This window comes from Carassius carassius, chromosome 22 (genome assembly GCF_963082965.1).
Source record: "Carassius carassius chromosome 22, fCarCar2.1, whole genome shotgun sequence".
Lineage (NCBI taxonomy): Eukaryota > Metazoa > Chordata > Actinopteri > Cypriniformes > Cyprinidae > Carassius > Carassius carassius.
Window position 1 is genome coordinate 11,415,520 of NC_081776.1, and position 12,330 is coordinate 11,427,849.

The 12,330-nt window shown below is 35.7% G+C and overlaps 2 protein-coding genes across 10 annotated transcripts in view; both read right to left on the minus strand.

Moving 5' to 3' along the window:
- Positions 1 to 536: 536 nt before the first annotated feature.
- On the minus strand, positions 537 to 6,481 carry LOC132098952 (cholinephosphotransferase 1-like). Its single transcript, XM_059505273.1, has 8 exons — positions 6,075 to 6,481; positions 3,698 to 3,845; positions 3,282 to 3,423; positions 3,101 to 3,185; positions 1,994 to 2,125; positions 1,678 to 1,836; positions 1,454 to 1,579; positions 537 to 1,339 (listed from the first exon to the last, which is right to left on the minus strand). The coding sequence occupies exons 1-8, from the start codon at positions 6,375 to 6,377 to the stop codon at positions 1,226 to 1,228; spliced, it is 1,209 nt and encodes a 402-aa protein (XP_059361256.1). The 5' UTR covers positions 6,378 to 6,481; the 3' UTR covers positions 537 to 1,225.
- A 1,017-nt stretch (positions 6,482 to 7,498) lies between these two features.
- The window catches only part of LOC132098951 (myosin-binding protein C, slow-type-like), a 29,982-nt gene continuing 25,150 nt past the window's right edge, over positions 7,499 to 12,330 (minus strand). For 8 of the 9 annotated variants that reach the window (XM_059505271.1, XM_059505270.1, XM_059505272.1 and 5 more), the window contains 2 exons: positions 11,285 to 11,471; positions 7,499 to 8,166 (listed from right to left, as the gene is read on the minus strand). In XM_059505271.1, the coding sequence (XP_059361254.1) occupies positions 8,072 to 8,166; positions 11,285 to 11,471 (282 nt within the window). In that variant the 3' untranslated portion in view covers positions 7,499 to 8,071. Of the gene's footprint in view, positions 8,167 to 9,843; positions 9,884 to 11,284; positions 11,472 to 12,330 lie in introns of all 9 variants that reach the window. The other variant, XM_059505267.1, reaches the window with a different exon arrangement.

Consider the following 12,330-nt stretch of genomic DNA (forward strand, 5'->3'; position numbering starts at 1 on the left):
AAAACAGAGCAAAAGACAATGCTCAAAAACTCACTAGGAAGTGAAACACACAACTAGGAAATCTGAGCAGACTGCAATTGGTTGACTGGAGAGGGGGGGGGGGGGTGGAGAGATGAGTCGGTTGTTAGCACATAGCCACAATCCTCGACAATTAAGTTCTTTCAATTATTATTTTTGTTTTAAACAGGCTTGACTCACACTAAATTCAGTCAGATCATTAAAATAAATACATACACTGTAATCACTGGACAATCACAAAAAGTTTTCTTTACGCTACAATGGCTGTTCGGGCAGTTTTTTTTTCTGGAGCTTATTTTCTTCTATAAATTGTCACATGATCTACAAATAGCTGCTTTTTTAGTGACAGTAAAAATTCTGCATGGTAAAAAAGGTTCTATTTTTTGGCAGTTTGGCGACTATATCAGGCCTTGAAACCGAGAAATATGTTTGTAATGCTTCTGTTGTATTTATCAAGATCAGACCTAAACAAATGGGCCTTAAATGAAATAATGGATATTTCGATGTCGAAAATGGACTTGTTTAAAAAAAAAAAACAAGAACTGATGTCCAAATTGCAGTTGTAGCTTCCCTTTTCTGTTAAAAATTGACAAACCTGTTCAAACCCATAACATTTACAAATCTATTGTGGAAAAAAGTTTCCTCCATTTATTTTTTTATTCTTTTTTTCTTCAATTTATTTTTTATTTCCTTCCTTTCATATCTTGATCTTTGACCAAATGGATTAGATGCAAAAAATTTTGGAAAGTGATTCTACGCTAAGAGCTAAGAGTTTTTGGCCAATTCAAATTCAGTTAACGTTTGATTTTCCCACCAATGTTTCCTTTTTTAACCTTTGAAAAAAAAAAATTCTTATAATAATTTCTAATGTGTTCCTGCACAGAATTAACCATTTCAGGGCAACAGAAAACTTAAGGGCTAAGCTGCCCTCTGGCCCCACAAGGCCAAGTTTTGGACATGTCGTTGTCTAAACTCTTTCTTTTCATCCAGTGATATATTCTTGCGTACAGTAGTGGGTTTAAAAATACAAAAACAATGTGAGCTGGTATGGTCAAACCTGGTAAAACGTTCAATTCTGTTAATCTGTGGTGGTCACACTGTCAAGGCCGTTGCGGTTTTGGTTGATGGGGCTCTCCTGATCTAGCTTGAGAAGCGGGACAATGTCTTCATCCTTAAGTCCTGCTTCCTCCTCCCGCCGGGCAAATTGTCAGTCTTTTTGCGAGCCCTGTGGGGTGAGGCTGAAAACCCGGATTCGCAGGTGGGAGGCTATTTGCAGACACAGGCCTGTGCAGTAACGCAGCAGATCCACCAGGGACAGCACCTAAACATCAGAATGGAGAAGAGACAGACTTGTTTAGTTTTGACTCAGATCCTGCATTTAAAAACACTGAAAACACTAAGTGCAGTGATTGACCCAGTAACGGTTGTGGCTCACCATGGCGATCCAAAGCACGATGTGTTCATCAATGTAGCTGTTGAAATACTGATTTAGAAAAAGAAGTCCAGGACCAATGAAGGCTGTGTCTTGAAGATGAAGCTCACTCTTGGTCATGTGGGCCACCTTTAAAAGAAAGCATACCTGAAAACACCTGATGCATTTTGGATGACAAGGGCCAAATAATAATTTTGACTGCTCATAAAGGCATCAGCAGCACTCACCACCAGCTTGTTTGCGATCTTGGCGATCACCATGCCAAATGTAAGGATGTAAAGGCAAGGATGGTGCTCGAAAACCTGACTGTAGGACTTTTTAAAGATGATAAAGGCCAGAGAGAGGATGAGGCCGATGTGTAGACCAGGAGACAATACACTGGTGTCCTGAGGAAGACAGGTGCTCTATTTACCCTAAAGAGATCACTTTTTATATTTGCCTTGCATTAAATCTGGCAACTGAGCTATTATAAGAACTAAGCCAAAAAAGTGCAATAGGAACCAAGACTGCAATAGGAACCAATGCTTTTAAGAGAGCACTTACTGCAACAGTTGAGCCATTCTTGCCCACGCCACCATTCAGAATGACATAGAAGTAGTTGTAGGTTGAATACAGAAACCCACCGATTATACCGAGAATTGGAAAGGTTTGCAAATTCACACCAAGAACAGGCACCTGGGTGAAAGAATGAGAAAAGCAATGCATTAATATGAGAACAGCTGTTATTATCTGTCTCATGTGAGCAGGGGTGCAGCTCTGAGCAAGCTTTATTAAGACTGTTTTTTTTTTTTGCCAATGTCTGTGGGTGACTGGTAGCCATAGTAGCAGTTTTTACCTTTCCACAGTCTTTGTCCTCAAAGATGAGGCAGAGAGCAAAAGACAGGTGTACTTCAAGAAAACACTCAGAAAGGTGCTCTGTCATGATTCACAGTTTTGGAGGATTTTAATTTTATTTCTTTTTTTAATAAAATGTAGAAAGTCTGTTGAACCCTTTTAAAATACATTTCTGACACGGTGTATACACTGGAAGTGTCACACGGCATCTGAGGTTATTATATTTAATATTAGAATAACATGCATATTAAAAAAAACTATTAATAAAAAGATGTGATTATATAATATTACCGTTATATTATATTTACCCAAGTGTATTATTATTATTATTATTATGTTAGTATTGTGAAAAAACATGTAAATAAACAATAATATTAATAAAAATATAGATATTGTGACGACATGTATTTTCATCATTCTTCTTATTTTTATTATTATTAGTAAACATGTAAATAAAAACTAATAAAAGATGTGATTATATTTATATTGACTTATATTCATCGTTTTTATTAACATTATTCTATTAAAATATATATAGCGGATGCATAATTATTATGTAAGTCAATAATATTCTGATTATATTTGTTTTTCAAGTACATTTTACTAAATGATAATTGTTAATGGGGGCTGGAAGTGAAAAATCCCTTATATTCAGATGCGCATAATTATTAAGCAGGTTATTATGCACACACTTTTTTTATTGTATCAATATTTGTTGTTGGTATTATGTAAATTAACCTGTGAATAAATGAAAAACAATTTAGAAAAAGAAACTTCAGAGGCTCAGTGTGATGCTAAAGGTGGAGAATGACGTACCTTAGTCTCCCAAAGAATCACTCCTCCAAATGCTGTCATCAGATACATGATTATAATAGCAATCTGGACTTCTGTCACGTCAACCCTGCAGAAAACATTCAAAAATACAGTACAGTTCAAAAATAACACCACACAGACAGGTCCAAGTAAATTGAGGCGAATAAACCATGAATGCACTCACAATCCGAAGCGGAGTGTCCCGGATACGTATGTCTGCCAGTGTGCACAGAAAAACATGAACATACCCACGAAGCCGCAAAAAAACATCCAGTTAGGGTAAACGCCGATCCCACAGGATATACACGTTCCCACAGCAACAAACACTAAGAGAGCATTCCAATTAGAGTGATACTGTATGTAATAATAATAAACAACAAATGGCATAACTGCAAATCAATGAAAGTATTAGCCAATGTCCAATTAAATATGAAGTATAACAATATTTAAAAACTAGTTGTTTTTTACTGGGCCAAGACAAGAGACATTTGTTCCGATCTCTAACCATAGATGTTAAGCAGTAATAGTGATGCTTGACAAAAACACTACTAAATATTACCCATAACTAAATGACGAAAGGTTGTCTGGCTTCGCTTATACCTGTAGAAACAGCATCGCAGCCATGGTCAAAGAGCTCCCCAAGAGCCGAGCTGCTATTGGTCCGTCTGGCCTGTTTTCCATCAATGGCATCCAGTGATTGGTAGATGAAGAGACCTAAGGCGCTGAGAAAGAAGGCCCAACCTGGAGCCTGAAAAGGGTTGATATGAAAGCAAACATAAAGGCTAGAACACTGACATTGATCCAGACTAACTCAATAAGAAAGCATTTTGAATGACTAGTTCTTCTTGTTTGACTGGGTTAAAGTAAATGAGGCATAATCATTATTAATCATAACCATTTTAAATGCTCTTTCTTGAGATTTTGTTGGCAGTTTCTTACATTCAACTACTCAAGCTTTCAGGTTTTTCGTGCCAAGAGAGAAAACAAAACTTTAGACTAAACCTTGACCTCTAACTGTAGATACGGATGGCTTTTATCATTCCATGTGAGACCGAAAGGAAAACTTGTCAAGGTTCACAATATGGACACAAAACAGCCGTTTTATCTCCTTTCCTCTTATAGATCGTTATCACTGCTATTTTGCCATAATTTCATTGGCTTTAGAGAGGCAAATTTGGAAAGAAGCACGTCAGGCATATGTATTATTCAAAAGAATAATAGAATCTACAAATGATTTAATATGATGATTTCATTCCTTAGAGGAGTTTGGTGGAATTTCCTGCCCTAGATTTTTGCCTTCTTTGTTTTGACCCTGAATAACCAATAAGACATTGTGAAGTGTTTTAAAATGACTCGTAATTGTGGATACAGTAAAATGCGAAGACAATGTACTGTAGGCTACAAATTGTTACATCAAGGGCAGCTTGTGTGTGTGTGTGTGTGTGTGTGTGTAATAGTCTGATAATGGGCATAGGTCCATGTGGCCTGCTGGGTCGATTTCCCAGAGGGACTACAAGCCGACAATCTGGTTTCACTGCACATTCACTAAACAGAATCTATCCCCTGTGTGCTTGAATTAAAGGGCTTCGGTAGTTTTTTGAATGAAAAATACTGAAGCGATAATGTATGTAATAATTTTCCCTGTTAAGTCTGTTACTGTGGGTGTGATTCCTACATCTGTCAGGAGAAGAGGACACAATCTTATATCAGACATATGCATTTACATTCCAAGATTAATGACAGTATAATTAATGTACAGTATCATTTATATAGATGTTAATACTACATTATACTGTTAGTAATAGAAGATTAGAATATTAGATTATTTGTCAGATAAAATATGGGAATAAACATGTCAATTATAGATTAGGCATGAAACAATATAGATAGTGTGTGTCTCTGATATGCTAATGTAAGTTCAGCTTTGCATCACAGGAATACATTAGATTTTAATGTATATTAAAACATAAAAAAATTATTTTACATCATTTCACAACATTAAATATTTTCCTGTATTTTTGAACAAATAAATTCAGCCTATGAGCATAAGAAACCCATTTTAAAAAAAAACATAAATTGTAGTATATATATTCTGCTTGATAGAAAAAAAACTGCAATTTTGAGAAATATTATCTATTTAAAATAAGTTTTCTCCTTGAATATTTTTTAACATAATTTATTCCACTGATGGCAAAGTTTAATGTCTACAACAAAATTATAACACTACTTTAGGCTTATGACAACAACAAAAAAAGTTTCAGACCTTCAGACTTTAAGTCGATGTGATAAAAGCACTTGTAACCGTGCTGTAGTAGTGAATATCATCACAGTTGTGATCACCTATGACCTTATGCCGTTCTTCAATACAGCAGCACTCTTCATGCAAATGTTGCTTAATTATAATGCTTTTATAATATCATTCTGTATTGTAATACTGGCTGCTTGACCAACTCGATTGTCTCTGGCTCAAAGTTCACTCTAAGCCCCCTTTATCTTTATTCCCAGCCTGGCACAGGTGGGTTAAAGTTGTGCATTCAGCAGCAATCTCCAGATCTGCATAGCAATAAACACAGGAATCTGGACTTTGTCAATTGACTATTGTCTGTGATTATGGAAATATGACACAGTGTATGTCCACACACAACATGTGGGGTCACAGTGTAGCCCAGAATCAAATAGAGAGGCTACAACAGCTAAATAACAAATAGTGATCTGCATGGGTCTGCGGTCAATAACTCTGACTAAGCAGCTGCTTAGAATGCTTTCAAAACGTCATAATGCATTAATGTCTTAAAGTGAATCGATAAACCAATACCAGAAATGTTCAAACGTGTAGACTCGAAACGTTACCTGAGGTAGAACCCCCGAGAGCAGTGAGGTTCGAAATATGATTGTTTATTTTTAAAACTGACGTAGCAGGGCATGTAAATAGAACGAAACGCGTCACGCTGTGACTTTGAGTGACAGCTGAACTCACCTCCTCCGTGGCCGTGGGACTGTAATAGACGAGAATGATCGTAGTTAATATGTTAACAAGGAGTCCAGTGATGGTCAGCGTGTTCGGCGCGACCCACGTCGGGATCTGCTGGACCAGCCAGTTCCAATATATCTGGCAGGGCGGCTCGAAGAGAGAGCGACCGGCCGCGCTGTATTTGTGTTCCTCCAGGCGCTTGAGCTGGACAGCTGACAGCGGCTCCGGACACGCGCACTGACGCATTATGATCGCTCTTTTGGCAGGGTCAAAATCCCCAGGTGACCACTTAGAAGAAGGCATTAGCATGCGGCGATAACGTGTGGTGAGGCATTTTTGATGAGCGGAACCGACGGTGTCCTCCGCTCCTAGTAGTTGAGAACAGATAAACGGAGAGACACAGGAAACTGCGGTCCGGAAGAGGAGCAAGCCGGGAAATTTGAACAACTGCAGTACCGCCTCCGACCACCAGGAAGACCTGGGGCCTGTTGCATAAACATAGCCACTATAGTTTGACCAACTAGCAGTTAGCCAAGAGATAATCAGTCTCACTTTTCTGATTAAAATGGGGCCAATTTACATTATTTGTAACTGACATTAAACAGTTCTGACCAGTCTAGAAGAAAACTTTATAACCTTAGTCCAAGCATTTTATGCGGCCCCTTATGTTGACGTTCTGATTTTCTGATAGCATTAGCCTACTGGAAGTCTTGTTAAAACTATTACAAAACGTTTTCAGTAATTAAATTGAAGCAAAAATAATTAATTAAACAAATATTAAATGGAAAAACTTAAAGACTTCAGCGAAAATTAGAAATTTCGCTTTATATTGAAGTACTAAAATGACTAAAACTAAATTATTATTTTTATTAAAAACCTAATACAAATGACAAAAGCACATAACAAATGTGCTACAACTTAAACTAAAATTTAAAATATGCAACTGAAAATACTAATACTAAATAGAACATAACAGTTATGGCAACAGTACGCTGCTTGGGTGATTTCATTCATTTCAGATCATTATCGAACAGAGCATTGGTAAACCATACTGTCCTTATTTATTGTATTATATATGTTTATTATGTTAAATATCATATTTGTTATACAAGTCTTGGGTGTGTCTCAATTCCTTTACTGTTCTATGCCATTTTATAGTATAAATAGTGTAATTAGAGTGTTCACACTAAATTCCAAACAAAAAGTGCACTTCAAATATTCATAATAGACTTGCATTTTCTAATGGAAATATCAGTGCTTTAAGGATGCAAAACAATAGTTAATTTTTATTAAAATAAATTTAGAAATTATTTGAACATGAATATAGATTGATTAATAAAACATATTTTGTGCCCAAAGAACAGTGTTACCAAATCTCACAATCTGCATCAAAACAAATAAACTCTTATAAACAAAAAAGAAACCATTGCTTTTCATACAGAGACATTTATTTAACTGTCATGCTAAAATTAACATTGGCATGTACTACAAGTATCCTTAGACAAACAGCGTTTTCTGTAACATTCAGATCTCTTCTTATAGTTGCACAATATTGATATTGCACATCTAAGTGGATTTCAGTACATTCATTGGAGAATAAAGGAAAGGGGTTGGAAAACTAAGAAGGAAAATCAAACAAGAAAATTAAAGACAGAAACAGCAAAAACCAGACTTGAGCTCATTTAGGACCACCCTCGTCTCCCAAACCCAGAAAAACGCAAATTAACCGCATTACAATATCTGTAACTGACTGCTCTAGATTTTCCACAATAAAATATCTATTTGTGATATATTTTGAAGCAACAATCCAGTTCACTGAAAGTCATGCATTTGAGTTTCAGTGGCATTTCTCAAAACACAGTTTTACATGATCGCACAGTGACAGACGCAGAGGTTGCTATAACTATAGATCCATGTCTGAACACAGCATAACATGACAAAGTTTAGATTTTATTTGTAGTAGTAACAGGGATTTCTGGGTAATCATTGGGTCGAGTCAGCCCTCAGTTGGATCCCTTCTTCTCAGACTCGTTCATGTACTTATCAATGAGGTGTAAGGGAACGCCTCGCTTCATCAGCTCAAAGAATGTAAAACCTCCTGAAACAGGGGAAAGATAGACATTCAGAGAGGTGACAATGTAAACAATGAAAGTATCAAACATAACATGGCAGCCAAAAGTTGTTGGACATGTAAGCCACGTTTAAAAATATCTGAATGTCTTTGCATTATATAACAAAATAGCATGCATTAGACAACACTCATTTTTCAAGCAGAACATTTAACACAAAGTTAAAACCCCAAATATCATGTGTTTAAAGGTCACACGTTAGTTGCAATTAAATTAAAATGTATTATAAAAATGTATATTAAATGCATATAGTTGAACTTAACTGTTTTTTTTATTCACTTTGGTAGAAGAACGTTAATCTTTATATGTAATTTCTTAATTGCATTGTCTTTGAAATAGTAAAATAGTAAAATCTTAAACATTTGTAATAATGAAGCTGTAATTTAGTAAATGTAAAATATATTACATTTAAATGTACAGTAATATTGAATAACACACTACAGTAAAAATTACAAATCCTTTACATGAGTTTTAGCATTTTATCAGCATAAAAATAAATGTACTTATTTAAAGTGTACTTCTATATAAAAACTTAATGCTAAAAATAAAAACTTACTTTAAAGTTAAACTTTTAATTACAAAGTGCACGGTTTAAAAATGTACTTGTTAAGAAACATATAGTTATGAGATTGTACTGTCTTTAACTACAATTAAGTGGCCTTTTATTTCATTATTATCATTATTATATTATCTTCAAGTAGTATATACAAGTATACATATATACTTTTAAGATTTGAAGTACAGTTGAAATGCAGTCAATACTAATAAGTGAACTACTTTTAGTTATTCATTTATTTACAAGGGTTGGTTTGTTATTTTCTAATACAATGACATTCAAGCTTGTAAGTGTGACTTAAGTGTCCAAAAACCTTTTAGGCCACTATATACAGAGAGAAGAGGTAGAGACAGACAAAAAGTATGTAAAAGAAGAGAAGGACAACATTGAAATCAGGACAGGAATTTCGGAAGAGTTCGGCAGGTGCAGCACAAATGTTGAGGCAGTGAGTACATCATTAGGCTGCATTATGCCATATGACCACCGTTGTACATATACAAAGCACATATTCACAAGCATTTGCAGAAATAAAATATCAGAATTGTGTGTTTTGCTTGAGCAGGGATGCAAGTCTTGACTGTTTTAAATCTGACTGTTTGGTCTCAAGAGAAAGAGGTACCTCATCCAATTTTGTAATTTGTCTGTCTAAAATGGCTAGGTTTTAAACACAAGCAGTTAAAGCTGCACAACATACAGTAATATTTCCAGTGTAAAAATATCTGCAAGCCGAGCATAGCGCTTCCAATTTGGAGAAGAACGAGTCTCAGTAAGATGCTGTTGAGAAAAAGTAACACAAACGTAATTTTTTGCTTGTATTCATAATTAGTTTTACAATGAATAGCGCAATGTTGTAACATTCCCCAATGGTTGATTTTATGTCAAAAGCGTGCATAGTATAAATTCTATATGGAGAAAGCAGTTAAACTGGTTCTTGGAGTTCTTGAAGAATCCTGTAAAACATTCTTCATTCATTGATAATTCTTGAATTTTAGAACATTACACACAAGCAAAGAGCAGGATATTGGCAACCAAGCGATGCAGAATGAATGAAAAATAAGCTTCATATGCCCGAAACCATATGAAAGCTTACCTTGAATGAGAACAACACAGTAACTATTCCTGAGTGATGACTGGGGGAGAAAAGAAAATACGAATTAAACCCAAAGTTTACATGAGGAGTTATATGTGCCTCAGGGTACATCACTGACTTAGTCATTACAGATTTAACATGAAGGAGTTAAAGGACATACCACAGTCTACCAAGAGGGAAACACAGCAATATGGCAATGTGTGACAGAGTATGAAAACATGTCAGCAAGTGATACAATATTCAAACATTGGCATGTAATCAGATTTGATCAGGTCCAGGATTTTTCAAAATGTGCAGTTGTGACTGTTTTTGCGATCTGTTACACTATGGCATGTGTGGTCCGGTGGCAGTGTGAGAAGATATTGCTTCAGATTTGCTGCATGCTGCTGCAAGTTTTCAGTTTATGCTAGTTATGATGGAGTTACAACATACTGAAATGGTGAAATCTTGCCAAGAGCGATCTTACAGAAAGATCACAGCTGCACACACTCTTCAAATGTGGCTAAATGTATCTTTATGTATAATGTATATTTATCTTATTATTAATGGCATGTACTTTATTGGACATGATCAAGATGATTGGAAATGATTAAGAGATATTTTTATAAATAATTGTATTAAACCAAACCCAGATGTAGCATTTAACGATGTTAAGTCATCCTTAGCGTGGTAAAATTGATTAAATACTTTAATCAAGAGCCCTAGTAATAATATTTGTAATATTATAAATTCATTTCTTGAACAATTTGAGTATTTATACTGTTTAAATGCACTGCTGGCATAGTTGTCTATCGCAGAAAAGAGTCTGGGCAAAATAAAGGCTTTGTTTGTTGTGGAAACAAAATATGTCAAAAAGCCGCACCGTGCTATTATAAAAAGTGCAGAATGTGAATGAAAATATAATACAAAGAATAAATCTAAAATGAAAAGGAATAGTTCAAGAGCATTGAATCTTTTACCATATGGCTTCCACACTATACTTACCCAGGAAATTCTACAGAAGACATTGGGAATGCTCATATTACCAGTTTAAAAGACAAAAAAAAAGAACATTGTAACAATGATGGACCAAAGTGCTGTAATCTTGTGCATATTAATTGGTTGGTTAACAGTAAATACAGTCTATATGTTGGTAACAACCTCTTATCAGGTTCTTGACATGCTTTAATCAGCTGTAATGTGCTGCATTAAAGCAGCTAATAACTGTATTAGCCATATATACTCTTAAAGGAGTGATCTTAAGATGCCGTATCCACATCTGAGGTGCTCGATCAGGGGTGCATGGACATCTACCTTCCTAAAAAGTTCCGCTCCAACCCAGATCAAACACAGCTGAGGCAGCTAACTATGATCCTCATAAGCACTTGATAAGGGTTGGATCTGAACTCCTCCTGGAACAGGATTGGTTGTGCTAGATGATCATTTTAATGCACAGACTAACCTTTGACTTCTAGTTTGCAGTCCACCTGAGCCTCTCCGAGGTCATTGATAGCCTTGCAGGTGTAAACACCTCCATCAAACGGGCTGGGCTTGCGGATCTCAAGCGTGCACACACCCTGGTTGCTGAACATGCGGTAACGTGGGTCATCTATGATGGTCATCTTGTTTTTCATCCAGAGTACCTTAGGCTGTGAGCAGTAATGGAATATAGTATGAGAAAACGGGAAACTACAGACAACATTACTGGTGAAGAGGAACCAAAGTGAGAGCGTGGAGTGAGAACTGCTATTCTTCTCACATGTGCTGGTTACAGTAGGCTATTGAATGACAGAAAGACAATATGATCAAGTGTGTCTATTCTCAAAGATTATAACCAGCAGGTGCTGTTAAGCCCACTGAGACACTCGCAGGTCAGGCCACAAAGAGCTAAATACAGGTGTAAAGCTATGAGCACATGGTTGGAGCCTAGCAGAATCAAAGACTTTCTCAGAGCTTGAAAGAAAGAGAGCGGTATGCATCAGAACCTTGTGTAGGCCGTTTTCATGGGTTCACTGACATTCATGCATATGTTTTTTTAATATACGTCTTTTTAATTCTTGTTTTTCAGATCTTTTAGAATGGATCGAGTTTCTTTGACCCTGTTTACATCTGGTATTAACATCTGTTTAAATCAACCTCACTAAATATAGATTTAAACAAGGTCCAACATTTTTTGTGATCTGATTACTCAAATTCTATTCAGAGGTCGTCAGAAACTTATGTGAGCATGTTGCATTTGAACGCTGGTGCATACATCCTAATGTGTGTGTGTGAAAGACTGCCTCTTCAAATGTCAATCAACGTTGAGCTAAAAATTAAATTTTAAAACTTTGCAGTTAAAATGTGGCTTAAATGGAAATAATCAATCAAATCTGATAACGACCCAATCATACAAAGACTCATGTCATATATATATATATATATATATATATATATATATATATATATATATATATATATATATATATATATATAACTTCCAATTCAAAGATGAATTCATGGTTTTCA

Excerpts from the sequence above, each read along its gene's own strand:
- LOC132098952 (XM_059505273.1), bottom strand. The coding sequence starts at position 6,377 with ATGCTAATGCCTTCTTCTAAGTGGTCACCTGGGGATTTTGACCCTGCC. Across the intron at positions 3,186-3,281 it reads GGGACACTCCGCTTCGGATT|GGTTGACGTGACAGAAGTCC; the intron begins GTGAGTGCATTC and ends TGTTTTCTGCAG. Across the intron at positions 1,837-1,993 it reads AGAATGGCTCAACTGTTGCA|GACACCAGTGTATTGTCTCC; the intron begins GTAAGTGCTCTC and ends TGTCTTCCTCAG.